Source organism: Chelonia mydas, chromosome 1 (assembly GCF_015237465.2).
Source record: "Chelonia mydas isolate rCheMyd1 chromosome 1, rCheMyd1.pri.v2, whole genome shotgun sequence".
Classification (NCBI taxonomy): Eukaryota; Metazoa; Chordata; order Testudines; family Cheloniidae; genus Chelonia; species Chelonia mydas.
This window is the reverse complement of record NC_057849.1, coordinates 2,601,734-2,628,406: the sequence shown is the minus strand read 5'-3', so window position 1 is coordinate 2,628,406 and position 26,673 is coordinate 2,601,734. Positions and strand designations below refer to the sequence as shown.

At 45.4% G+C, this 26,673-nt stretch overlaps 1 protein-coding gene across 1 annotated transcript; it reads right to left on the bottom strand.

The window, feature by feature from the left end:
• Window positions 1-17,486: 17,486 nt before the first annotated feature.
• On the bottom strand, window positions 17,487-18,440 carry LOC119565147 (olfactory receptor 52E4-like). Its single transcript, XM_037889580.1, has one exon. The coding sequence runs from the start codon at window positions 18,432-18,434 to the stop codon at window positions 17,487-17,489; it is 948 nt and encodes a 315-aa protein (XP_037745508.1). The 5' UTR covers window positions 18,435-18,440.
• Window positions 18,441-26,673: the final 8,233 nt, after the last annotated feature.

Below are 26,673 nucleotides of genomic sequence, written 5' to 3'. Positions count from 1 at the left end.
TCACAGAAAAATGTTATGGCAATTCCTGTGTTAAATGTCAAGTATTAAAAAATAAAGGGAAAGTGTTTTTTATAGAAGATTTGACAAGGTTAAAAAACAATGGAAAAGCTGGTCTGGGATTAGTTTTTTTTTTAAAAAAAAGTCTAGATATGTAATTAATGCCAGTCAACAACAGGGTTTATACAAAACAGATCTTGTCAAATAAACCTGATTTCACCCTTTTTGAAGAGTACACATTTCTGGATCAAGGGAACACATGTGGTGGATCAAGGGAACCATGCAGAGGCAATGGACCTTGATTTCTCAGAGGCATTTGATTTAGTGGGGGAAAATATATTGAGTTAAAAAATTAACACTCTACAATATCAGTAGAGAACATGCAAAATGGACTGAAAACTGGTTAAGTGACGTATCTCGGAAAGCTGTTGTTGATAGGCCTTCGTCAGTGAACGGGGCTGTTTGTAGTCAAGTTCTGCAGGGATCGGTTCTATGCCTGAGGGTATTCAATACTTTCATGAATGATCTGGAAGGAAATAGAAGATCACTGCAGATAAAATTTTCGGATGACCCAAAGATTGGCAGAGTGGTTGCAATGAGGTGGCCAGGGCAGGCATACCGATTGATTTGGAGCACTTGGAATGTGGGGCCCATGCAAACAAAATGTTTTAATAAGTCAAATGCAGAATCCTTGGAACAGGGAATGCAGGCCCGACCCACAGACGACAGCACTGTATTATGGAATGCAAGGACCCGGAAAAGGATTTAAGGGACATTGTGGACAGCAATCTCATCTTGAGAGCCCAGTGAGATGCTGTAGCATAAAGGGATGATGGGGTCCTCGGATACATAAACAGGGGAGAAGTGAGTTGGAGCAGGGGAAGGATTTTACCTCTGCAGATGTATAGACTTTGAAGATGTATATCTCTATAGCTTATCAAAAAGATGATCAGGCGGAAACTTTCATGGGGAGAAATCCATGCCTAGTAATGGCTCTGTAATCTACCAGAGAAAGGCTAATCAAGACTGAAGGGCTGGAAGCTGAAGCCAGGCAAATTCTAGCTATAAATTAGGGCCACATATTTAGCAATGAGGGTGATTAATCATTGAGACACACTGAGAAGGGAAGTAGTGGATTCTCCAAGTCCCCATGTTGGCAGATCGAGACTGGATGCTTTTCTGGAAGATCTGCTTCAATGGTCTACACCAGGGTTAGGATGATATAGCTACTCTCTGGGGTGTGGATTTTTTTTGCTGCTTCAAAAAAGGCAAATGCAATGTTAGGTTATATGAGCAGAGGTATAACATGGCAGTCACAGTATGTGATCGTATTCCTCTACTCGGTGGGGGTTAGGTCTCAATAGTAATGTGTCCAGTTTTGCTCACCAATGTATAGAAAGGAGGTAGACAAACTGGAAAGGATCCATAGGCAAGAGACAAAGGTTATGCACAGGATGGAATGCAAGCCGTAGGAACCGGTATGTTTATTTGGAAAAGTGGAGATTAATGGGGGACAAGATAGTGAACTTCAAATACTTGAAAGGCTGCCATAAAAAGGTGGAGGAAAGTTATTCTGTCTTACATTGAGAGAGGCAGGACAAAAGGCAATGGGTTGAAACTCCAGCATAGCAGATTTAAATTAAATTTCAGGAAAATCTTCCTAACTTGAAGTACAGGAGGCCAATGGAACAGACACCCAGGGAAGTCATGGAATCTCCTTCTGTGGAGGTTTTCCAGAGACGTGTGAATAGCCATCAGTCTTAGATGACTAAGACAAAACAAATCTTGCATCTTGTCAGGGGGTTAGACTAGCTGTCCTTTGCCTTCCCTTATAACTCTATGGCTCTATCATTCTATAATGCAAAATCCTAGTGTAGATCAGGCCTTCGTCACACACAAGCCTTTCGGCTCAATACAGAGGTAACTGAGTTGTAATTAATGGGCCTGTGCTTTACAGGAGGTCAGACTGGATGATCACATGGTCTCTTCTGACCTTAAACCCTATGGATCTATTGATAAAGAAAGTAGATCAGGCATTTATATTTAATGTGTCTCCTAACATGAACAAGGGAGCATTTAGTTAAATTGGAAGTCTGAACATATAACAACGAGAAAAGAAATTGCTAACATAATCCATTTTTGGCCTGTAGAACTCCTTGCTACCGAAATTATTGGAATGAACAGCTTAGCTGAAAGGGATTCACAAATGGATTGGCCATTTATAGATTAATAGATTCATAGATATTTAGGTCAGAAGGGACCATTATGATCATCTAGTCTGACCTCCTCCACAACACAGGCCACAGAATTTCACCCACCACTCCTGCAAAAAATCTCTCACCTATGTCTGAGCTATTGAAGTCCTTGAATCGTGGTTTAAAGACTTCAAGGAGCAGAGAATCCTCCAGCAAGTGACCCATGCCCCATGCTACAGAGGAAGGCGAAAAACCTCCAGGGCCTCTTCCAATCTGCCCTGGAGGAAAATTCCTTCCTGACCGCAAATATGGCGATCAGCTAAATCCTGAGCATATGGGCAAGATTCATCAGCCAGATACTCCAGAAAATTCTTTCCTGTCTAACTCAGATCCCACCCCATCTAATATCCCATCACAGGCCATTGGGCCTATTTACCATGAATATTTAATTACCAAAACCATGTTATCCCATCATACCATCTCCTCCATAAACTTATCGAGTTTAATCTTGAAGCCAGATAGATCTTTTGCCCCCACTGCTTCCCTTGGAAGGCTATTCCAAAACTTCACTCCTCTGATGGTTAGAAACCTTCGTCTAATTTCTAGTCTAAATTTCCTGGTGGGCAGTTTATATCCATTTGCTCTTGTGTCCACATTGGTACTGAGCTTAAATAATTTCTCTCCCTCTCCGGTATTTATCCCTCTGATATATTTATAGCGAGCAATCATATCTCCCCTCAACCTTCTTTTAATTAGGCTAAACAAGCCAAGCTCTTTGAGTCTCCTTTCATAAGACAAGGTTTCCATTCCTCAGATCATCCTAGTAGCCCTTCTCTGTACCTGTTCCAGTTTGAATTCATCCTTCTTAAACATGGGAGACCAGAACTGCACACAGTATTCCAGGTGAGGTCTCACCAGGGCCTTGTATAATGGAGCTAAAACCTCCTTATCCTCACTGGAAATACTTCTCCTGATGCATCCCATGACCGCATTAGCTTTTTTCACAGCCATATCACATTGTCGGTGGAGTTGCTGTCATCACCTGTAGTTAAGGCTGTCTGACACTTGAATAAAAGACCCCATTTTCAGTTGCTTATGAATTTGCCAAATTTTAGGTGTTTGGACTGAAATTTCCCATGCTGGGTGGCTGCTTTGAGCAGAATTGTGTTTTGAAAGTTTCAGGAATAACAGTTCAGCCGACTTCTCGAATGAAACTTGGAGAAAGTATGTGTTTCCCACGTTGAAAAATTCTTACTATTGTTCTAGTGAGGAGCGCTAGCACCTCCAAGCTTTCCAGCAGCTAAAAGTCAGGTAAGAGCCCCTGTCCCCCTGCCCCATTAACAGCCAGAGCCCTGAAATACAAGAGGGGAGGGTGACCGTGTCTGTGCCTTAACACACAGCTTGCCCCTGATGTCTCTACTCAGTTCTTCCTCCAAGGGGAGTTTTGCCTCACTGGGGCCTGAGCAAAGTACTGGCCACTGATTCAGAATTTGGTCTTCTATTGTACATCTACTTACACCTTTCTTTCTGAAGGATCCCCTCTGCCACTGAAATGCAGCCACCTCGGGGCGGTAGTCCTTCAGGCAGGATGACCAGGGGTGCCCAGAAAAGAGTGACATTTTGGCCAGTGATTCTTTAGCAAACTCATCACCTATGGGAAGGGCCCTGGGATGTGTCATGGTTGTGCAGAGCGGAAAGGACCCCAGACGTCCACTCTGTCCCATCACGTCCACGTTGCTCGGTGTTTGTCGAGCAGGTGATCTCCTCAGCAAGAAATGGGTACCTGTGAATTCTGAGATGGAAGCGTCTTCCCTGGGAATCCCCCTCAGGTAGCCGTGTCCCAAACCTCTCTCACCCCAGCATCTGCAGCAACATGCCACACCGAGAGCCCATCCAAGGGTGTGCACCATTTATAATATAGCTCCGTGCAATTCCAGTGGGGTTCGCTCAGCCTCGAGGGGAGAAGAGAGCATCTGAATGTAAACAGGCTGCAGAGAAGCATGTCTCTTCTTCTGTGCTAATTATTCAGCTTTAGGAGTAAACATTCATTAAGGGACTGTCCCAAAGGGAGATGAGAGCTCCGGGGATCTGTGCTGAGTGAGAGAAGAATTGGCTGTTTGTGTATTTGTGTATATTTATAAAATACAGTTGATTTGAAAGAAAATAAGGGATAATTGCCTAGATGGATAGATAGATAGATAGGAGACAGACAGATCTGGAATAAGGTGATCGAGGGGAGACATGAGCATTTTCTGCTGTTGCTATGGGCTCAGAGATCAGGAAATCTCATGTGCAGAGGTAAACTCCTTCCCCTGCTCCAACTCACCAGTCCCCTCTCTATGCATCCAAGCCCTTTTGGCCACAGCATCGCACTGGGAGCTCAGGATGAGTTGGTTATCCACAGTGATCACCTAGTGCTTTTCAGGGTCTCTGCGTTCCATAACACAGTGCCCTGGTCTGTGGGTCGGGCCTGCATTCCCTGTTCCAAGAGGATCACTTTGCATTTGTCTTTATTAAAACATATTGTTTGCATGGGCCCAGCTCACCAAATGTTCCAGATCAAATGTTATGCCTGCCCCAGCCGCCTCATTGCAACCACTCTGCCAGCCTTTGGGACATTTGCTTCTTTTATCTGCAGTGATTTCCTCTTTCCTTCCAGATCCTTGATTAAAATACTGAACAGCATCTGGCCTAGACATGAGCCCTTCAGAACCCCACTAGAAACAGCCCCATTCACCGACAATGGCCATTGACAGCGGGTTTCCGATATCCGCCAGCCAGTTTTCAGTCCATTTTACGTGCGCTCCACTGATATTGTAGCGCGTTCCTTTTATTATCGGAATGTTTCCCCTGCTAAATCAAGTGTCTCAGAGAAATCAATTTTACTGCATCTGTGCAGTTCCCTTGATCAACCAAACCTGTATTCTCTTTAAACAATGACATTGGGGGTTTTTTGACAACACCTGTTTTCCATAAACCAAGTTGTTGACTGCTATTAATTATATTCCTGGACTTTTTCAAAACTAATCCCAGACCACTCTTTCCATTGTTTCCTAGCCTTGTCAAATCTTTTTTTTAAAACTTTCCCTTTGTAAAACAACCTTTACATTTCACACAGTACTGCCCTGTACTTGCCTTTTCTTTTTTGTTTGCTCTGCTGCTGCCTGATGGCACACTTCTGCTTCCCCGTGAGCTGCGTGGTCATTGTTCAGTTCATACCTCTGGTGTTCACAACTCTAATTTTCTACTATCGATGCTCCTTAACACCCTCCTAGATAGCTAACGGCCTGGAACGCATTTCATTGTGTCAGGTGATACGAGTGTCATACTGCTTCTTTCCGAAGGCAGGAAAAAATGGAACATATTTACCTTTTCTGCAACATTAACAAGTTTCCTTTCTCTGTCTAGTAATTGGCCTAAAACTTTTCAAGGATTTCTTTGGATGTTAATATACTTAGTAACCTCCTTTTTCATTTCCTTAGACATGCTCAACATGGATTTGTCCCTGAAGTCTTTAAAGTCCCTTATCAGTTTTAATAAATTCCAATTTGTATTACTTACCGTCCATTTTCCCTTTCACCCCAAATGTAATATATCGCTTTCCGCTGCAATTGCTACCTTCCCTTCACTACTGAACTGGGTTTTTAGTCAAAGTTGTCCACCTCCTTGACTGTGGACTCCTGGCTTTTTAGCTGTCTAATAAACTCCTCTTAAATAACTCCCAGTTTTCATTCCCATTTTTCTTTCTGAATTTCCTGCCATTAGTTTAGCTGAGAATTTTCCACAGCTTTGGGCAATTACCCTTGTTGAAGCACTAAATATCTATCGATATTACTGGTTGGGAACTGTTCTCTGTTTGTGCATGTGAATGTAATCCGTTCCATTCTTTATTTTACTCTCCTCTATCATATGCCCCCTTCTTTGTCTTTTCTCTTAACTCAACACTTTTCAGTCTGTCTGCATGTGGCAGCGTTCCCCATTCCCATAGCCTGTTTCAGAAATCCCCTTTCTATCTGCTCAATGCTTTATAGAGATTGGCTGCCCAAAACTGAGCACATATCCAGAGCAGGTTATTCTCCAGCCTATTCCGTAGGCATCCAAACATTGTCCCTGTCTGGCTAGTGCTGCAAATGAGCAGGTGTTTCCATGGAGCTGCTATCAGTGAGGCTTTTTCCCTGACGTGTGTCCTAGTTGGGATGTTTCCCCTGGCACATGACTTGGCAAAGGTTTCGTTTTTTACCACTCTCATATTTTGCGCAGCCGGGTAATGGGGAACTCCATACAGCATGGACACTTTTGCCTGGGTTTCTTCGTGTTAAGGAAGAATGAGGGATAAACTGCACCCGTACACATTTTTCCTGCTGGTGCCCGTGAAGGTTTCCCACACCATGACTTGTAGGAATCATTGACCAATGGAGCACCATGAAATATGGAATTGGCATTAATAGGGTCAGTTGTTCATAATTTACTTCTCTGAATCATGTAAATCTCATTTTTCAGTGTGTGAAGAATGAACGATCTGCTTCACCCATGACAACAGCCTCCAGTAGTGCATGTAGTGTCTCATATTTACATTCTCTCTCCATCCAGGCATTTGTATTGCGACCATCACCCTAGACTCTGGGCACATACAAGAAATCAGGGGAACGTACAGTACATATAAGACACACCACTCTACTTCAGAGTTGGACACCTTCTCCCCTACTCCATGTCAGATTCCAACACAACCGACTTCACCAACCCCTCCACCTTCCTCCTCCTGGGCATTCCTGAGGGGTTAAGAAGCTCTAATAACCTATTTGGCACCTGACCTGAAGGACCACTGAGGAAAGTAGACACTTTCAGATCTGGCGGGTGGGGTGGGGGAGGATTTGTTTGTGGCTCTCTTGCTTTGTTCCCTCTCCAGATGGAGGGAGAGACCAAGCAGGTACAACATCTCCTGAAAACATACCTGGAATGATCCATCTAAAATTATAGAAATTGTAGGTAAGGCAAGGAAATGTGTTAGGTTATCTTTTGTTTTGGCTTGTGAATTTTCCTATGCTACAAAGGTAGTTTTATTCCTGTTTTTCTAACTGTGAAGCTGAGGCAGAGGGGAATCCTCTGTGTTTCAAATCTTTTTATTACCTTCCGTCCTGATTTTGCAGGTGTGATTCTTTTACTTTTTGGTTTCCAAAGAAAGTTCTTCTTTTAAGAACCTGATTGATTTTCAGTGTCCTGAGGACAAAGGGTCTGGTCTGTGCTCACATTGCTAACCAATTGGTTGGTATATTATTCTCAAGCCTCCCCTGGAAATGGGGGTGAAGAAGCTTGGGGGGACATTTTGGGGGGATAAGGATTCCAAGTGACCCATCCCTGAATTTTTGTATAAATCACTTATTGGTGTAGGGATACCGTCCAAGGGCTAGGAAAGGAATCTGTGCCTTGGGGAAGTTTTTAACCTAAGCTGGTAGAATATAAGGTTAGGAGGCCCTTCATGCAGGTCCCCACATCTGTACTCCAGAGTTCAGAGTGTGTGGAGGGGAACCCTGACAGTCTAGCCAGCCAGCCCCCTTGACTTTGAACCACCTTAAATTGTGTTTGATGAAAGCATCTTCCAGAAATTCTTCCAGGTCTAGATCCACAAAGGAATTCATGTAAATACTGAATTTAGGCTCCACGGCCATTTTCAAACCCCGGCTCATCTGCTGTCCAACCGTGTAGGAGCCTAAGATTCCACCAGTAACCTGCACAAAGTAACCTGAATGATGACGCTGCTTCACAGCTAACGAGCTGCTCAGAGTCTTTGCTCAGGCCTCAATTCTGGTGGGTTTCTGCAACGAGATGTTCCTCTCACCCATCTGCCCCGCAAACCCGCTCTGTTAGAGGTTCTCTGACCATTCCTCCTGGATGGGGCTTTGCAGGTCATGAATGTATGTGTGCATGTCTCTGTGTGTGTGTGTGTGTACACATGGGTCCATGTGTGTCCATGTACGTCCATGCGTGTGTGTGTGTGTGCATGTGGATCCATGTTTGTGGGTGTGCGCTCATGGATCCATGTGTGTGCGTGTGTGCGCATGGCGGACCATGTACATGTGTTTTCATTTGCGTCTGTTTGTCTGCATCCCCAGAAAGTAGGGAGGAGGGGTTTTGATTCATTAGGAACTGGGGAAAGGGGGAAGGCTATACAGGAAGGCTGGGCTCTACCAAAATGAAAATGGAACCAGATTGCTGGCACTTGAAATTAAGAGGGTCATAGAGCAGTTTTTAAACTAAGTGATGCAGGAAACCTGAGAGGTGCAGAGGAGCATGTGTTTCAGACAGAGACATCCCTGAGGGGAGGATCTATTAATGGAGATTCTCTAGGTCCTAGTGAGGAGGAGAGGAAGGAAGATGGTAAAATACAGGTAGGATCTGATGACAAAGAGTCCCATTCAATTACATACTGTAAGGGCAGACAGCTAAAAAGTGACATTTTTTACAGTGCTTATCCATGTCAGCAGGGTCTGAAGGAATGCTTCCCTGACAGCTAGCTGGGAGGAGGAAGAGACCCTGGGTGTGTTTATGTAAATGCAGTTTGCTCCTGCTTTGCTTAGATTTGCTAGCTAGTCAGCAGATGGAGAGGGTGTTTTGCTCATTGTAATCAACTTAGCTGATATTGGTTCACAAATTATGTTAGTACTGAATTCAGGGATAGTGAAATATGGTAACCAATGGGTAATTGTTGTGGGAACACAGAAAAGCAGGACTGTGCTTAATCTGTTCCAAAGCGAGGGTGTTCATGGTTAGCAGAAAGGACTTTTTAAGCAGAGGGGCTCCACTGTTAGAGCTCTGTGAGAGTAAGAAGCTTAGGGGCAGGTATTCTGGTCAGAAAATTGCCAGGTCTCCCCAGGGGCATTACCTAGACTGGTTTGACAAAAAATAGAGCTAAATAGGCCCTGAGTATTGCCTCTCAGAGGGGCCTCGGGGGTGGTGTGTAAATTTCCAAGGTTACTGGGTAGAGGCTCAAGTCGGTTCTGTGTTGGATAGAGGGAAAGGAACACCTAGATATTGAACCCGGCCGTGGTTGCTGCTGGCTCCACCTGGCAGAAGGGTTATATATACAAACGCTAGAAATCTAAATAATAAGACGGTTCAACTAGGGTGCCTTACGTTCAAGGAGGATATCGATATAATCGGCATGACAAAAACTTGGTGGAATGAGGATGATCAGTGGTACACGGTGATACCAGGGTACAAAATATATTGGAAGGACAGAAGAGGTCATGCTGGTGGAGATGTGGCATTATATGTGAAAGAAAGGATAGAATCTAATGCAGTACAATTTGGAAATTAACCAAACTGGACCACAGAATCTCTCTGGCTAGTAACTTGATACTCGAATAATAAGAATATAGCAGTAGGGATATATCACCGACCACTTGGCCAGGATGGTGATAGTGACTGTGAAATGCTCAGGGAGATTAGAGAGGCTGTTAAAATAATTAAAAAAAAAAACACAAAACCCTTAATAATAATGGGGGATTTCAACTATCCCCATATTGACTGGGTACAAGTCACCTGAGGATGGGATGCAGAAATAAAGTTTCTTGACACCTCAAATGACTGCTTCTTGGAGCAGCTAATCAGGGAACCCACAATGGGAGAGTCAATTACTGAATTAGTCCTATGTGGAGCACAGGATCTGGTCCAAGAGGTGAATATAGCTGAAGCACTTGGTAATAAGGACCATAATCTAATTCAATTTAACATCCCTGTGGTGGGGAAAAGACCACAGCAGCCAAACACTGTACCATTTAATTTCACAAAGGGGAATGACACTAAAATGAAGAAGTTAGATAAAAAAGAAATTGAAAAGAACAGGACGAAAAGTGAAATCCTGCAAGCTGCATGGAAACTACTTAATAGAGTGTAGGCTCCTTTTACTAGACTGGCCTCTGAACTTTATTGGGAGTGTACCAGCTGGGAAGATCCTGTCTGATGCCTTGGGGAAAGAGTGACACTCTCCCTCTTCCAGGAATCTTAGAATCACAGGAAGTGCAGAGGGAGCACGTGGTGGGCTCCCTTTTCAGAAGAGGAGTGAGATTGCTTGTGTGGAGCTCTGTCCACACACGGAGCTGCTGCTAGGAAGCCAAGAGAGGCTGCTAAGAGCCCGCTGGGGATCTGATCGAGCGGGGAGCCTCAGAGGCTGTTGGTGGCTTCCCTGGAGCCAGGGCAGAGACTGTCGCTGTGCCTGGAGCCGAATGAGGTGGGCCTGCAGTGGAGGAACTGTGAGTAACCCCCACCCTTGTTGGGAAAGCGCAGGCAAGGGAAGGGGCACCGCAGAGAGGCTGAGTCTGAGGAGAGGCAGCTTGATCTTCCCACCAAATTAGGACACAGAGCGGCTGACATTTGGTGGGGCCAGCTCCAATCGTCAGAGGGGTTAAGCAGCTTGTTGCCATGGCTGGACTGATACACAGATCCAACAGAGTGCTGTCTCCAGCTGCAGATCTCCAAGGACGCCCATGCAAGCAAATATCTAGGACTCTGCAATCCAGAGTATACACTCCAGGGTGGGGTACATGGAGGCAGTGTAAATGCCATTTAAGTAAGTTTCATGTATCACTATAGCCCATGTTTGTTAATTGATTTTATTCAACTGATTTTATTCATAAACTCCTGGCAAATGAAGTTTAAGGGTATAATTAGGAAGGTTAAAAAAAGAATTTGAAGAACAGCTAGCCAAAGACTCAGAAAGTAATAGCAAAAAAAGTTGCGAGGAGAAGGGACTTCTAGGATGAACCATCCTGGGCACTCTAAGAAGAATTCTGTGCTGAGTAAAGTACTTGCTCAGAAGGAGAAACAGAGTCATCCTCTGGGCCAGGCAGGACAGATTGGAAATGTTAAAGTAGGCTGAAGACAGTTATTCCTCCTTGGAGAGGGAAGATCCTTGATGAACGCTGCTGGGTACCAGGAAACACCAATGGATCTCGAGCCCTTCTAGACCATATATCTGGAGCAAGCCAAACTAATAGGCTCCAGCCAGCCAATTTACTGACTAATGCCATCAAAGGAAGAGTGCTGGTGAGTCTTCTAATCTCACGTGTGAAGTCTGTGGGGTTGCATTCTCAGAATAGAACTGCAGAGGTACACTGGGATGAGGAAGAGGTTCCTTGGGCGAAGGTAACATATGAAGAGAATGGAAATGAGCTGTGGGTGAGAAGGAGGGAGAAGTGAGTACAAGTTACTTTTCTTCTAAAGAAGTGGCGGGAGACTGCCTCTTCCAGTTCAAGCCTCGCTCCAAGGGCTGGTTCCTGCACAGGGGGCTAACTGAGGGTGCTTCCAGAAAAGCATCAAGGAGTCTTTTCTAAGGATGAGGTGATCAATTTCAATGACTGTGTCAAAGGTGTCCGTGACAGCCCAAAGAGAGCCATTGAAGTTGCTCTCAGTAAAACGAAAGATGCAGCCCAAAGTAGGAAAAGGACTTGTGATCGCAAGTCCAGTGGGGCTCTCATAAGCTGTGGTAAGCAGGTAGCAGTTTGAAAACATAGATGCTGGGTCATAATAAAATACAAGGGAAGTGGGAGTCAAACGCCCACATTGTGGTCACTCACAATAATCCTGCACTGCCAGTTTACACTATCCAGCCTGAATGTGGAGGTCCTGAGAGAGTGGTCCATGGGGACCAGCTAAAACATTGGACTTTTAGTCCAGCCAGGGCTCACAGGAGTCTCAGAGCATCATGTCCGGAGGAGACTGAAACCAATGGGGCAAATGCAAACCCTGATGAAAATAGACTGATCCCTCAAATTGACCTGGTGTTACCTGGGGACAAGGAAACAGAAAATATGGGTAATGAACCACCAGTCTTAAGAAAGTCCCAGAGAACTACTAAGGGTGTCCTGATCATTAAACTTAGAGATGATTATGTTATTGGTTCTATGTTGTCTTTAGTGAATATTATCTATAGTATCAAGAATTGGACAGGGGGTTTTAAGTATGATAAATGTACTTTTATTCATTGCAAATGTATTTTTTTAATCTATAAATGTTGATAATATGGGGCCCAAATATGCTGGTGTGAAGATTCTGGCTGTGGCAGAATTATAGTAAGGAGGGATGTAAATTACTGGCCGCTCACTAAAATTCAGTGAGGATTTTTGATTGGCCCTTTCCTAGTCCCAAAAGGAAGGGGAAGGGTCCAAACCAGCCCCCAGAGTCAGTGAGGAGAGGCCAACATTAGCTGTCAGCCTGATTGACAGGGCAGGCAGACCAGGGAGGAAGTCTGGAGGTCAGGAGGTTCCCATCCTCTGTGTGAGCTGGGCCTGCCTGGGACAGAGCGGGGTTGAGCTAAGGAGACAGCAGGGGCCTGGGCAGAGCTGAGCAGAGACAGGCCGGCCAGAACCAGAACCAGAGAAGTAGCCCAGGGAGTTGAGCTGGGCGCAGAGCTGCAGCAGCCTGAAGCAGAGGGGCCAGAGAAGCAGCCCAGGGAGCTGGAGGCCGAGCAGCAGCAGCTCTGGGGTAGGGGCTGGGGCTGGGGCTGGGTGCAGTGTACAGTTGGAGAGAGCAAGGAAGACCCTGGGCAGAGGGACCAGCACAGGGAAATACCCCTAGTCAAGAGGCCCTGCAGGCCAGAATTGGAGGGGAATCGTAAATCTGTTGGGTGAGGATGATGCTGTGGAGAGGGGCCCTACCACCTAAAGCCTGAGACATATGGCCACTGACAGAGCAAGTGTCTGACCCACAGCACCCCTGCAGCACAGCCAGGGCCTGGGCAAGAGGCCTGGGACATGGGAGTGACAGACTGTGAACTGCCCTGACACTGTAGAGATGGCTGGTTTTGGTGTTCCTGTAGAAGAGGGGGTTCTATGTTTTTCTTTATCCTTTCCATATTTCCTATTTTTGTTTGTTTTTTTTTCGGTTGGTGTTCATTTTTGAAAATATGGTTGGCTTCATTGTGAGGGCTGAGAATGATCCTTGCAGTCAGGAGGATCTCCAGCCGGCCTTGCACCAATCCCTGAAACGCAGGGGGAAGTCACAGAAGTTGCGAGCCCACCAGTAGACCAGGATGTTCTGCCTCCCGGTTACCCTCCACTCCTTCAAAACAGCGCTTATGGCCCAGACGATGAGATGGAAGTCTCCCAGTGCTGGAGAGGGAGCTTCACCTTATGCTTGAAACCACAGGTGTCCACCAGAAAATGGTGTAGCTCATCCCTCAGCACAGTGGGGGACAGGGTTGCGGACCCATGATCATCATCTCGCTGGGCCCCTGTTACGACCCTGTGGCCCATGGAGATGGGCAAAGAGGGGGCAGACCACTTTTGCGGCGATTGTACCTGTGGCTCTGTGCAACCCGTCTCTGTGCCCGGAAAGGGATAGAGAGGTGGAGGGAAGAGAGCAGCTCCCAAAGAGTCAGGGAGAGGAGACAAAAAAAACGCCCCCTGAGGTTAGTCCAAGGACAGGGGAAATGACACAACCCCTGGGTGGCAGCAGTATAGAAGATGAAGGGAAAGAAATGAGGGATGTGACAGGGGCAGGAGTGGGGCTGGGGCCAGGAACGGGATTAGGAGCAGGGGCAGAAGTTTGGCTAGGAAGCCCAGCAGCAAAGCCAAAGGGATGCAACACCTCTTGACTGGATCCAGGGGCTGAGGGGATGGTGACAGGACGGGAGACCTCAATGACTCTGGGCCCAGAGACCACATGGAACTCTACAACCAAGGTGTGGGACATGATGGCATCTGTGATGGGGCCCTGAACTGGGAGGAAAGACGGCCACCCCTCCTCTGAAGGGGGCGCAGCCATGGGCACACAGCGCAGCTGCTTGGCACAGGTCATCACCACAAGGGTCTTGGCAGCAGATGGATGAATTCATGTGTGCCCCAAGTTTCAAAGATGAAAACTGTGGATGTGATGTGTATCGGAGCAGTCACCCTGCTCTGGCTCAGCCAAGGTTAAAAGCCAGCCATTGGCGAGGGCTGGGGCTGAGGAGCCAATCAGAAAAGGCTGAGAGGCAGCCAATGAGGGCCAGGCTGGGCCCTATAAAAAGGCTGCAGAGCCAGAAGGCAGGAGTCTCTCTCCAGCCTTGGAGGGAGACGGGCCTAGCTTGGCAACTCCCCAGGCTGAGGCCTTGGATAAAGGCCCAAGCAGATACTGGGGCTGCAGAAGTGTAGTGCGGGGAAAGGCAGAGGCAGCTGGTCCAACCCCCTTGCCAATCATAAGTGGGCTTTAGGGACTGCAGTTAGCCCCAGTGAGTGGGGGCTAGATGAAAACTGGCAGTAGCCACTGAGGGAAGGTGGGTGTAGAGGGTTCAAGTTTCCCCTGGGAGTGGAGAGCCAATGTGCGGAGGTACTGCAGTGGGGTCCGGGAGGGACATTGGGGCTGAGGCAGGTGAGATACTGGCCAGCAGGGGGAGCTCCGAAGCTGGAGTTGAGCTAATTCCCTGGACAACCAACAGGAGGTGCCACGTTACAGGATGGCTTCTCTCTCTGATGATTTTGAGCAAACAGAGGCATCTAGTCTGAATAAACTACAGACACAGGGGTTTAAACATGGTGGGAAAGAGGGTTCCATTTTACCTCATTCCTCTCATTCACAACCCAAATCTCCTGTAAAAACAAATGAGTCCAGAAGTGCGACCATTATAATTCCTCTGATCACCTGAGGAATAAACGTCCTGTGCTGGGAGGAAGCAGGTAGTCCTTGGGAATGCTTTCACCTGAGCACAGAAGTCCCTCGGGTGCCTGTCACTTATCATACTGGGTTTGTGAAATTAGCCTCTGAACAACTAGACATGAAGGACATCAAGGCTGTCAGCATCAATGGCAGGGAACAACTTGTGGGGGAAGATACAGGGACAGAAATTTCTGTAGGTAGCAGGGGTATAGTGCAAGAAGGTGACACGCTGCCAGAACAGATTTCTGAGCTTTTATTAGTAGGAGGATACACAATCCTTATGCCTTTGGCTAAAGTGCACATAGAAACTGATAGTTTTGAAGCTGTATTTCAGTGAGGGTAGCAGACCATAACCCTATTGATATGCTAATTGGCAACAATTTCTTCTGTGTAGCTCAGGCTGCGAAAGTGTCCGCCCGCAGAAAGAAAGAGTGTTCCGCTGGGGCCCTAACGGAAAAGCAAAAATTGCCAGGAACTGCTGAAGGAATGAAAGAGAGTCTCCTTGGTTCCTCTGCACCAAAAGTACAGGCACAAGATGGAGTCCTGTGTCACATGAGCTGATCACATGCCTCTGCATGTTTCAGTGAGTCATAGCAGGGAGCATAAACTATATTCCAGCCAGAATGTCCCCAGGTAAGTCGATCAGGTGTGGATAAGTTTCTTCCATGGCACATGGTGTTCTGTTGGGCCATCCGCTTGAATAGTCCATTCACATTGTGCTGGATACACTGGATGTAAACTGCCTTGTGGGATTTACCACAGGAGCAAACACATAGTCAATATTCCTAACTGCAAATAAAAAAACGAGACGTGCATACAAATAAGAAAATCATATTCAGCAAACTGTAGCTTTTATATTGACACCTCACATGACCTATTGTTACAAGATTTGTTGCAAATATATAAGAATGGTGATATTTAATGAGGAAATGTTATTTCCTCCTTGACATAACACAAGAACTAAGCGTCATCCAATCAAAGGAATAGGCAGCAGGTTTAAAACAAACAAAAGGAAGTATTTCTTCACAGTCAAGCTGTGGAACTATCTGCCATAGGATGCTGTGAAGGCCCAAACTATGACCTGGTTCCAGTTAGAACTAGATAAGTCCATCAAGGGCTATTGCCCAGGATGGGCAGGGTTTTTGTCCCTAGCAGCTGTTTGCCTCAAGCTGGTAGTGGGTGACAGAGCATGAATCACATGGGGATTGCCATGTTCTGTTCATTCCCTCTGAAGCACCTGGTGCTGGGCACTGTTGGAAGACAGACTTCTGGGCTACATGGACCATTGGTTTTACCCAGTGTGGCCATTCTGATCTTCTCCTTTAGACCCCAGATGTATCTGCCCCCTACTGTAACCCACTACACCCCACTCTCCTCCCAGAGCTGAGATACATCCCAGGAGTCCTGACGAGATCTCTCTCTCCACAGAGGTAGTAGCAAAGTAAGAATAAACATTAAAATTTTAACGCTAACCAGTGTCCCTTAAGTGACTTCCCACAAGATGTGAGAACATGTTACTTATTAGAGGTGACTAGGTCCACTATTTATTTATTTATTTTCCAAATATATATTGTCACAAATATAAAGGGAAGGGTAAACCCCTTTAAAATCCCTCCTGGCCAGAGGAATAACCCTTTCACCTGTAAAGGGTTAAGAAGCTAGGATAACCTCGCTGGCACCAGAGGAAAATGACCAATGAGGAGACCAGATATTTTCAAAAGCTGGGGGGAGGGAGAAACAAAGGGTCTGGGTCTGTCTGTGTGATGCTTTTGCCAGGGACAGAACAGGAATGGAGTCTTAGAACTTGGTAAGTAATCTAGCCAGATTTGCGTTAGATTCTGATTTCTCCTATTAACATTCTTCTTGTAAGAAACTGAATGCTTTTTCATTGTTCTTAAAATCGAAGGGTTTGGGTCTGTGGTCACCTACGCAAATTGGTGAGGATTTTTATCAAACCTTCCCCAGGAAGCGGAGTGCAAGGTTTTGGTGAGGATTTTGGGGGGAAAGACATTTCCAAACAACTCTTTCCCAGTAACCGGTTAAACGTTTGGTGGTGGCAGCGAAAGTCCAAGGTCAAAGGGTAAAATAGTTTGTACCTTGGGGAAGTTTTAACCTAAGCTGGTAAAAGTAAGCTTTGGAGGTTTTCATTCAGGTCCCTAGATCTGTAACCTAGAGTTCAGAGTGGGGAAGGAACCTTGACATATGAGGTAGAAAATGTTCGAGCAACTGGCAACGGGAGGGGAAGACGGGAGCAAGTTACAGGGGTAGGGCCTTGGGGAGAAAACACACAGCAAGGGTGGAGCCTTGAGAGAACAGATGGGGCAAGACTGCCATTTCAGGAGTCCAACTACCAGCAATTGGAAAGGTGGCAACCCAGTGAATTGCACATAGACTGAGTCCCCAGTTTATCATGCTGACACAGCACAGTAAGGACAGGAAAGGGTTTAATGTCTCTTGACTGTCCAGAGTAGCAGCCGTGTTAGTCTGTATCTGCAAAAAGAAAAGGAGGACTTGTGGCACTTTAGAGACAAACAAATTTATTTGAGCATAAGCATTCGTGAGCTACAGCTCACTTCATCGGATGCATTCAATAAATGATTCAGGGAAGAGGGCCCAGCACCGTGCACCAGCCAGCTCTGCACGGACCTCAGTCTGAGAAAACATTTAGGTCCCTTTAGGAGTAAAGAGTCGGAGCAGCCTGCCCCGGATTTGTTTGGTCCTCACCCCGTAGATGATGGGGTGGAGCAAGGGGGGCACCAGGAGGTACACATTGGCAATGAGAACAAGGAAGTGCAGTGGCACATTATGGCCAAACCGGTGCGTGAGAGAGGAGAAGAAATCTGGCGTATAGAAAGCTAAGATGGCACAAAGGTGAGAGATGCAGGTCCCAAAAGTTTTGAGTCGGGCATCCTTTGTGGGGAGGCGGAAGATGGCCCAGAGGATCTGAGTATAGGACACAGTGATGAAAAACACGTCCATTCCAATCTCAGAGAAAAGATCAAACAGGCCGTAGTAACTACTGATGCGGATGTCAGCACAGGCCAGGTTCACCACAGCTATGTGCTCACAATAGGTGTGGGGGATGATGTTGGTTCTGCAATATGGCCACCCCCTCGCCAGGAAGGGGTAGGGTAATGAGAGTATTCCACTGCGCAGCAGCACGGCCAGACCGATCTTGGCCACAACAGAGTTTGTCAGGATGGTGGAATGTCTCAGGGGATGGCAGATGGCCACATAGCGATCAAAAGCCATGGCCACGAGGATTCCAGATTCCATTGCTGAGAAGCAGTGAAGGACGTACATCTGGGTGAGGCAGGCACTGAAACTGATCTCCCTGGTATTGAACCAGAAGATACTCAGCATTTTGGGCAGGGTGGATGTGGACATGACCAGGTCAGTGATGGCCAGCATGCAGAGGAAATAGTACATGGGCCCATGGAGGCTTTGCTCCATCTTTACAATGAACAGGATGGTGAAGTTCCCCAAGACAGCTATGGTGTACATTGTGCAGAAGGGGATGGAGATCCAGATGTGGGCTGCCTCCAAGCCAGGAATGCCAAGCAGGATGAAGGTGGAGGGGTTGTAGAAATTGGTTGTGTTGGAATCTGACATGGAATAGGGGAGAAGATGTCCAACTCTGAGGCGGAAGGCTGTTTCCTGCATGTACCGAACGTTCCCCTGACTTTCTGTGTGTGCCCAGGATGCCTGGATGGAGAGAGAATGTTAATCTGAGATATTACACGCACTACTGGAGACAGTTCTCATGGGTGAAGCAGATTGTTCGCTCTTCACTCACTGAAAAATGACATTTGAATTATTCAGAGAAAACAACTATGAACAATGACCATATTAAAGTCAATTCCAAATTTTATGGGGCTCCCTGTGTTAATAAGTCTGACACTTAGTGGTGGGGGAACCTTAAGAGGCACCAGCAGGAAACACAAGTGTGGATACTGGTTATCCATCATTATTCCTTAATGCAATGAGAACCAGCATAGGGACTCCATGCTGTAGGAGTTCCCCATTCATCAAGTGGCTTGATATGTTAGAGTGGAAAAAAACAAACTTTTGTAAGACATATGCCAGGAGAAACATCGCAATTAGAACATACATCAGGGAAAAGACCTGGGCGCCATTGACAGCAGCTCAAGAGAAACACCTCCTGATTCAGAGCAGTGGACAAAACAAAAGCAATCTTCAGATCACTAAGATATGGGATGGAGAATACCATGTTCTGGATATGTGCTCAGTTTTGGTCACCCAGTCTCCATGCAGGATATAGCATATCTAAAAGGGATTTCCAAGACAGGCTCTGAGAATGGGGGAGGCTGCCATATGCAAACAGACAGAAAAGTCACAGCTACGCCCCCTGATACCTGACACCAGGCAGAAAAGTCTGAGACTCTTTCGTTTACAGAAGAGACAAAGAAGGGAACATATGAGAGAGGAGAGGAAAATAAAAAATGATACTGATTTATGTTCCAATGGACAAAGAGAGAACAGTTCCCAACCAGTACTATCTAGAGACACTGAGTGCTCCAAGAGGACTAATTCCCCAAAGCTGAAGAAAACTGTCAGCAAAATTGATTGGAGGAAAAATTATACAGAAAAATATGAATGAAAATTGGTCGTTCTTTTGCAGAAAAAGTCATGATTCCACAGTAAACAAAATGAACAACTTTGGGTAAAAATCCACTTCAGTGGCAACGGGAAGGCAGCAATTAGGGGGAAAAGAATATGTAGCAAAGGGGGAAAAGGGAAACCAGAGAGCCAAGAATACAAATGGAAAGTTATGAAAATTGATAAGGGACGTTAAAGATTTCAGGGAAAACTCCACATTTGGCAGGGCTAAGGATAAGAAAAAAGGAGGTTATTAAGTATGTTAACAACAAGAGAAATCACAGAAAAATGTTATGGCAATTCCTGTGTTAAATGTCAAGTATTAAAAAATAAAGGGAAAGTGTTTTTTATAAAAGATTTGACAAGGTTAAAAAACAATGGAAAAGCTGGTCTGGGATTAGTTGTTTTTTGTTTTTTTTTGAACGGGGCTGTTTGTAGTCTGGTTCTGCAGGGATCGGTTCTATGCCTGAGGCTATTCAATACTTTCATGAATGATCTGGAAGGAAATAGAAGATCACCACAGATAAAATTTTTGGATGACCCAAAGATTGGCAGAGTGGTTGCAATGAGGTGGCCAGGGCAGGCATATCAATTGATTTGGAGCACTTGGAATGTGGGGCCCATGCAAACAAAATGTTTTAATAAGTCAAATGCAGAATCCTTGGAACAGGGAATGCAGGCCCGACCCACAGACGACAGCACTGTATTATGGAATGCAAGGACCCAGAAAAGGATTTAGGGGACATTGTGGACAGCCAACTCATCTTGAGAGCCCAGTGAGATGCTGTAGCATAAAGGGATGATGGGGTCCTCGGATACATAAACAGGGGAGAGGTGAGTTGGAGCAGGGGAAGGATTTTACCTCTGCAGATGTATAGACTTTGAAGATGTATATCTCTATAGCTTATCAAAAAGATGATCAGGTGGAAACTTTCATGGGGAGAAATCCATGCCTAGTAATGGCTCTGTAATCTACCAGAGAAAGGCTGACCAAGACCGAAGGGCTGGAAGCTGAAGCCAGGCAAATTCTGGCTATAAATTAGGACCACATATTTAGCACTGAGGGTGATTAACCGCTGAGACACACTGAGAAGGGAAGTAGTGGATTCTCCAAGTCCCCATGTTGGCAGATCGAGACTGGATGCTTTTCGGGAAGATCTGCTTCAAGGGTCTACACCAGGGTTAGGATGATATAGCTACATGTCTCTGGGGTGTAGATTTTTTTGCTGTTTCAAAAAAGGCAAATGCAATGTTAGGTTATATGAGCAGAGGTATAACATGGCAGTCACAGTATGTGATCGTATTCCTCTACTCGGTGGGGGTTAGGTCTCAATAGTAATGTGTCCAATTTTGCTCACCAATGTATAGAAAGGATGTAGACAAACTGGAAAGGATCCATAGGCAAGAGACAAAGGTTATGCACAGGATGGAATGCAAGCCGTAGGAACCGGTATGTTTATTTGGAAAAGTGGAGATTAATGGGGGACAAGATAGTGAACTTCAAATACTTGAAAGGCTGCCATAAAAAGGTGGAGGAAAGTTATTTTGTCTTACATTGAGAGAGGCAGGACAAAAGGCAATGGGTTGAAACTCCAGCATAGCAGATTTAAATTAAATTTCAGGAAAATCTTCCTAACTTGAAGTACAGGAGGCCAATGGAACAGACACCCAGGGAAGTCATGGAATCTCCTTCTGTGGAGGTTTTCCAAAGACGTGTGAATAGCCATCAGTCTTAGATGACTAAGACAAAACAAATCTTGCATCTTGTCAGGGGGTTAGACTAGCTGTCCTTTGTCTTCCCTTATAACTCTATGGCTCTATCATTCTATAATGCAAAATCCTAGTGTAGATCAGGCCTTCGTCACACACAAGCCTTTCGGCTCAATACAGAGGTAACTGAGTTGTAATTAATGGGCCTATGCTTTACAGGAGGTCAGACTGGATGATCACATGGTCTCTTGTGACCTTAAACCCTATGGATCTATTGATAAAGAAAGTAGATCAGGCATTTATGTTTAATGTGTCTCATAACATGAACAAGGGAGCATTTAGTTAAATTGGAAGTCTGAACATACAAGAACGAGAAAAGAAATTGCTAACATAATCCATGTTTGGCCTGTAGAACTCCTTGCTACCGACATTATTGGAGTGAACAGCTTAGCTGAAAGGGATTCACAAATGGATTGGCCATTTATAGATTCATAGATTTATAGATATTTAGGTCAGAAGGGACCATTATGATCATCTAGTCTGACCTCCTGCACAACACAGGCCACAGAATTTCACCCACCACTCCTGCAAAAAACCTCTCACCTATGTCTGAGCTATTGAAGTCCTCAAATCATGGTTTAAAGACTTCAAGGAGCAGTGAATCCTCCAGCAAGTGACCTATGCCCCATGCTACAGAGGAAGGCGAAAAACCTCCAGGGCCTCTTCCAATCTGCCCTGGAGGAAAATTCCTTCCTGACCCCAAATATGGCGATCAGCTAAATCCTGAGCATATGGGCAAGATTCATCAGCCAGATACTCCAGAAAATTCTTTCCTGTCTAACTCAGATCCCACCCCATCTAATATCCCATCACAGGCCATTGGGCCTATTTACCATGAATATTTAATTACCAAAACCATGTTATCCCATCATACCATCTCCTCCATAAACTTATCGAGTTTAAGCTTAAAGCCAGATAGATCTTTTGCCCCCACTGCTTCCCTTGGAAGGCTGTTCCAAAACTTCACTCCTCTGATGGTTAGAAACCTTCGTCTAATTTCTAGTCTAAATTTCCTGGTGGCCAGTTTATATCCATTTGTTCTTGTGTCCACATTGGTACTGAGCTTAAATAATTCCTCTCCCTCTCCGGTATTTATCTCTCTGATATATTTATAGAGAGCAACCATATTTCCCCTCAACCTTCTTTTAGTTAGGCTAAACAAGCCAAGCTCCTTGAGTCTCCTTTCATAAGACAAGTTTTCCATTCCTCAGATCATCCTAGTAGCCCTTCTCTGTACCTGTTCCAGTTTGAATTCATCCTTTTTAAACATGGGAGACCAGAACTGCACACATTATTCCAGGTGAGGTCTCACCAGGGCCTTGTATAACGGTACTAAAACCTCCTTATCCCTACTGGAAATACCTCTCCTGGTGCATCCCAAGACCGCATTAGCTTTTTTCACAGCCATATCACATTGTCGGTGGAGTTGCTGTCATCACCTGTAGTTAAGGCTGTCTGATGCTTGAATAAAAGACCCCATTTTCAGTTGCTTATGAATTTGCCAAATTTTAGGTGTTTGGACTGAAATTTCCCATGCCGGGTGGCTGCTTTGAGCAGAATTATTTTTTGAAGGTTTCAGGAATAACAGTTCAGCCGACTTCTCGAATGAAACTTGGAGAAAGTATGTGTTTCCCACGTTGACAAATTCTTATTATTGTTCTAGTGAGGAGCGCTAGCACCTCCAAGATTTCCAGCAGCTAAAAGTCAGGTAAGAGCCCCTGTCCCCCTGCCCCATTGACAGCCAGAGCCCTGAAATGCAAGAGGAGAGGGTGACCGTGTCTGTGCGTTAACACACAGCTGGCCCCTGATGTCTCTACTCAGTTCTTCCTCCAAGGGGAGTTTTGCCTCACTGGGAGCTGAGCAAAGTACAGGCCACTGATTCAGAATTTGGTCTTCTATTGTACATCTACTAACACCTGTCATTCTGAAGGATCCCCTCTGCCACTGAAATGCAGCCACCTCAGGGCGGTAGTCCATCAGGCAGGACGACCAGGGTGCCCAGAAAAGAGTTACATTTTGGCCAGTGATTCTTTAGCAAACTCATCACCTATGGGAAGGTCCCTGGAATGTGTCATGGTTGTGCAGAGCAGAAAGGACCCGAGACGTACCATCTATCCCATCATGTCCACGTTGCTCGGTGTTTGTCGAGCAGGTGATCTCCTCAGCAAGAAATGGGTACCTGTGAATTCTGAGACGGAAGCGTCTTCCCTGGGAATCCCCCTCAGGTAGCCGTGTCCCAAACCTCTCTCACCCCAGCATCTGCAGCAACATGCCACACCGAGAGCCCATCCAAGGGTGTGCACCGTTTATAATATAGCTCTGTGCAATCCCAGTGGGGTTCGCTCAGCCTCGAGGGGAGAAGAGAGCATCTGAAAGTAAACAGGCTGCAAAGAAGCATGTCCCTTCTTCTGTGCTAATTATTCAGCTTTAGGAGAAAACATTCATTAAGGGACTGTCCCAAAGGGAGATGAGAGCTCCTGGGCTCTGTGCTGAGTGAGAGAAGAATTGGCTGTTTGTGTATTTGTGTATATTTATAAAATATAGTTGATTTGAAAGAAAATAAGGGATAATTGCCTTGATGGATGGATACATAGATAGGAGACAGACAGATCTGGAAAAAGGTGACCGAGGGGAGACATGAGCATTTTCTGCTGTTGCTATGGGCTCAGAGATCAGTAAATCTCATGTGCAGAGGTAAACTCCTTCCCCTACTCCAACTCACCACTCCCCTGTCTATGCATCCAAGCCCTTTCGGCCACAGCATCGCACTGGGAGCTCAGGATGAGTTGGTTATCCACAGTGATCACCTAGTGCTTTTCAGGGTCTCTGCGTTCCATAATACAGTGCCCTGGTCTGTGGGTCGGGCCTGCATTCCCTGTTCCAAGAGGATCACTTTGCATTTGTCTTTATTAAAACATATTGTTTGCATGGGCCCAGCTCACCAAATGTTCCAGATCAAATGTTATGCCTGCCCCGGCCGCCTCATTGCAACCACTCTGCCAGCCTTTGGGACATTTGCTTCTTTTATCTGCAGTGATTTCCTCTTTCCTTCCAGATCCTTGATTAAAATACTGAACAGCATCTGGCCTAGACATGAGCCCTGCAGAACCCCACTAGAAACAGCCCCATTCACTGACAATGGCCATTGACAGCTGGTTTCCGTTATCCGCCAGCCAGTTTTCAGTCCATTTTACGTGCGCTCCACTGATATTGTAGAGCGTTCCTTTTATTATCGGAATGTTTCCCCTGCTAAATCAAGTGCCTCAGAGAAAGCAATTTTACTGCATCTGTGCAGTTCCCTTGATCAACCAAACCTGTATTCTCTTTAAACAATGACATTGGGGGTTTTTTGACAACACCTGTTTTCCATAAACCAAGTTGTTGACTGCTATTAATTATATTCCTGGACTTTTTCAAAACTAATCCCAGACCACTGTTTCCATTGTTTCCTAACCTTGTCAAATCTTTTTTTTAAAAACTTTCCCTTTGTAAAACAACCTTTACATTTCACACAGTACTGCCCTGTACTTGCCTTTTCTTTTTGGTTTGCTCTGCTGCTGCCTGACTGCACACTTCTGCTTCCCCGTGAGCTGCGTGGTCACTGTTCAGTTCATACCTCTGGTGTTCACAACTCTAATTTTCTACTATCGATGCTCCTTAACACCCTCCCAGATAGCTAACGGCCTGGAACGCATTTCATTGTGTCAGGTGATACGAGTGTCATACTGCTTCTTTCCGAATGCAGGAAAAAATGGAACATATTTACCTTTTCTGCAACATTAACAAGTTTCCTTTCTCTGTCTAGTAATTGGCCTAAATCTTTTCAAGGATTTCTTTGGATGTTAATATACTTAGTAACCTCCTTTTTCATTTCTTTAGACATGCTCAACATGGATTTGTCCCTGAAGTCTTTAAAGTCCCTTATCAGTTTTAATAAATTCCAATTTGTATTACTTCCTGTCCATTTTCCCTTTCACCCCAAGTGTAATATATCGCTTTCCGCTGCAATTGCTACCTTCCCTTCACTACTGAACTGGGTTTTTAGTCAAAGTTGTCCACCTCCTTGACTGTGGACTCCTGGCATTTTAGCTGTCTAATAAACTCCTCTTAAATAACTCCCAGTTTTCATTCCCATTTTTCTTTCTGAATTTCCTGCCATTAGTTTAGCTGAGAATTTTCCTCAGCTTTGGGCAATTACCCTTGTTGAAGCACTAAATATCTATCGATATTACTGGTTGGGAACTGTTCTCTGTTTGTGCATGTGAATGTAATCCGTTCCATTCTTTATTTTTCTCTCCTCTATCATATGCCTCCTTCTTTGTCTTTTCTCTTAACTCAACACTTTTCAGTCTGTCCCCATGTGGCAGCGTTCCCCATTCCCATAGCCTGTTTCAGAAATCCCCTTTCTATCTGCTCAATGCTTTATAGAGATTGGGTGCCCACAACTGAGCACATATCTAGAGCAGGTTATTCTCCAGCCTATTCCGTAGGCATCCAAACATTGTCGCTGTCTGGCTAGTGCTGCAAATAAGCAGGTGTTTCCGCGGAGCTGCAATCAGTGAGGCTTTTTCCCTGACGTGTGTCCTAGTTGGGATGTTTCCCCCGGCACATGACTTGGCAAAGGTTTCGTTTTTTACCACTCTCATATTTTGCGCAACTGGGTAATGGGGAACTCCATACAGCATGGACGCTTTTGCCTGGGTTTCTTCGTGTTAAGGAAGAATGAGGGATAAACTGCACCCATACACATTTTTCCTGCTGGTGCCCATGAAGGTTTCCCGCACCATGACTTGTAGGAATCGTTGACCAATGGAGCACCATGAAATATGGAATTGGCATTAATAGGGTCAGTTGTTCATAATTTACTTCTCTGAATCATGTAAATCTCATTTTTCAGTGTGTGAAGAATGAACGATCTGCTTCACCCATGAGAACAGGCTCCAGTAGTCCATGTAGTGTCTCATATTTACATTCTCTCTCCATCCAGGCATTTGTATTGCGACCATCACCCTAGACTCTGGGCACATACAAGAAATCAGGGGAACGTACAGTACATATAAGACACACCACTCTACTTCAGAGTTGGACACCTTCTCCCCTACTCCATGTCAGATTCCAACACAACCGACTTCACCAACCCCTCCACCTTCCTCCTCCTGGGCATTCCTGAGGGGTTAAGAAGCTCTAATAACCTATTTGGCACCTGACCTGAAGGACCATTGAGGAAAGTAGATATTTTCAAATCTGGCGGGTGGGGCGGGGGAGGATTTGTTTGTGGCTCTCTTGCTTTGTTCCCTCTCCAGATGGAGGGAGAGACCAAGCAGGTACAACATCTCCTGAAAACATACCTGGAATGATCCATCTAAAATTATAGAAATTGTAAGTTAGGCAAGAAAATGTGTTAGGTTATCTTTTGTTTTGGCTTGTGAATTTTCCTATGCTACAAAGGTAATTTTATTCC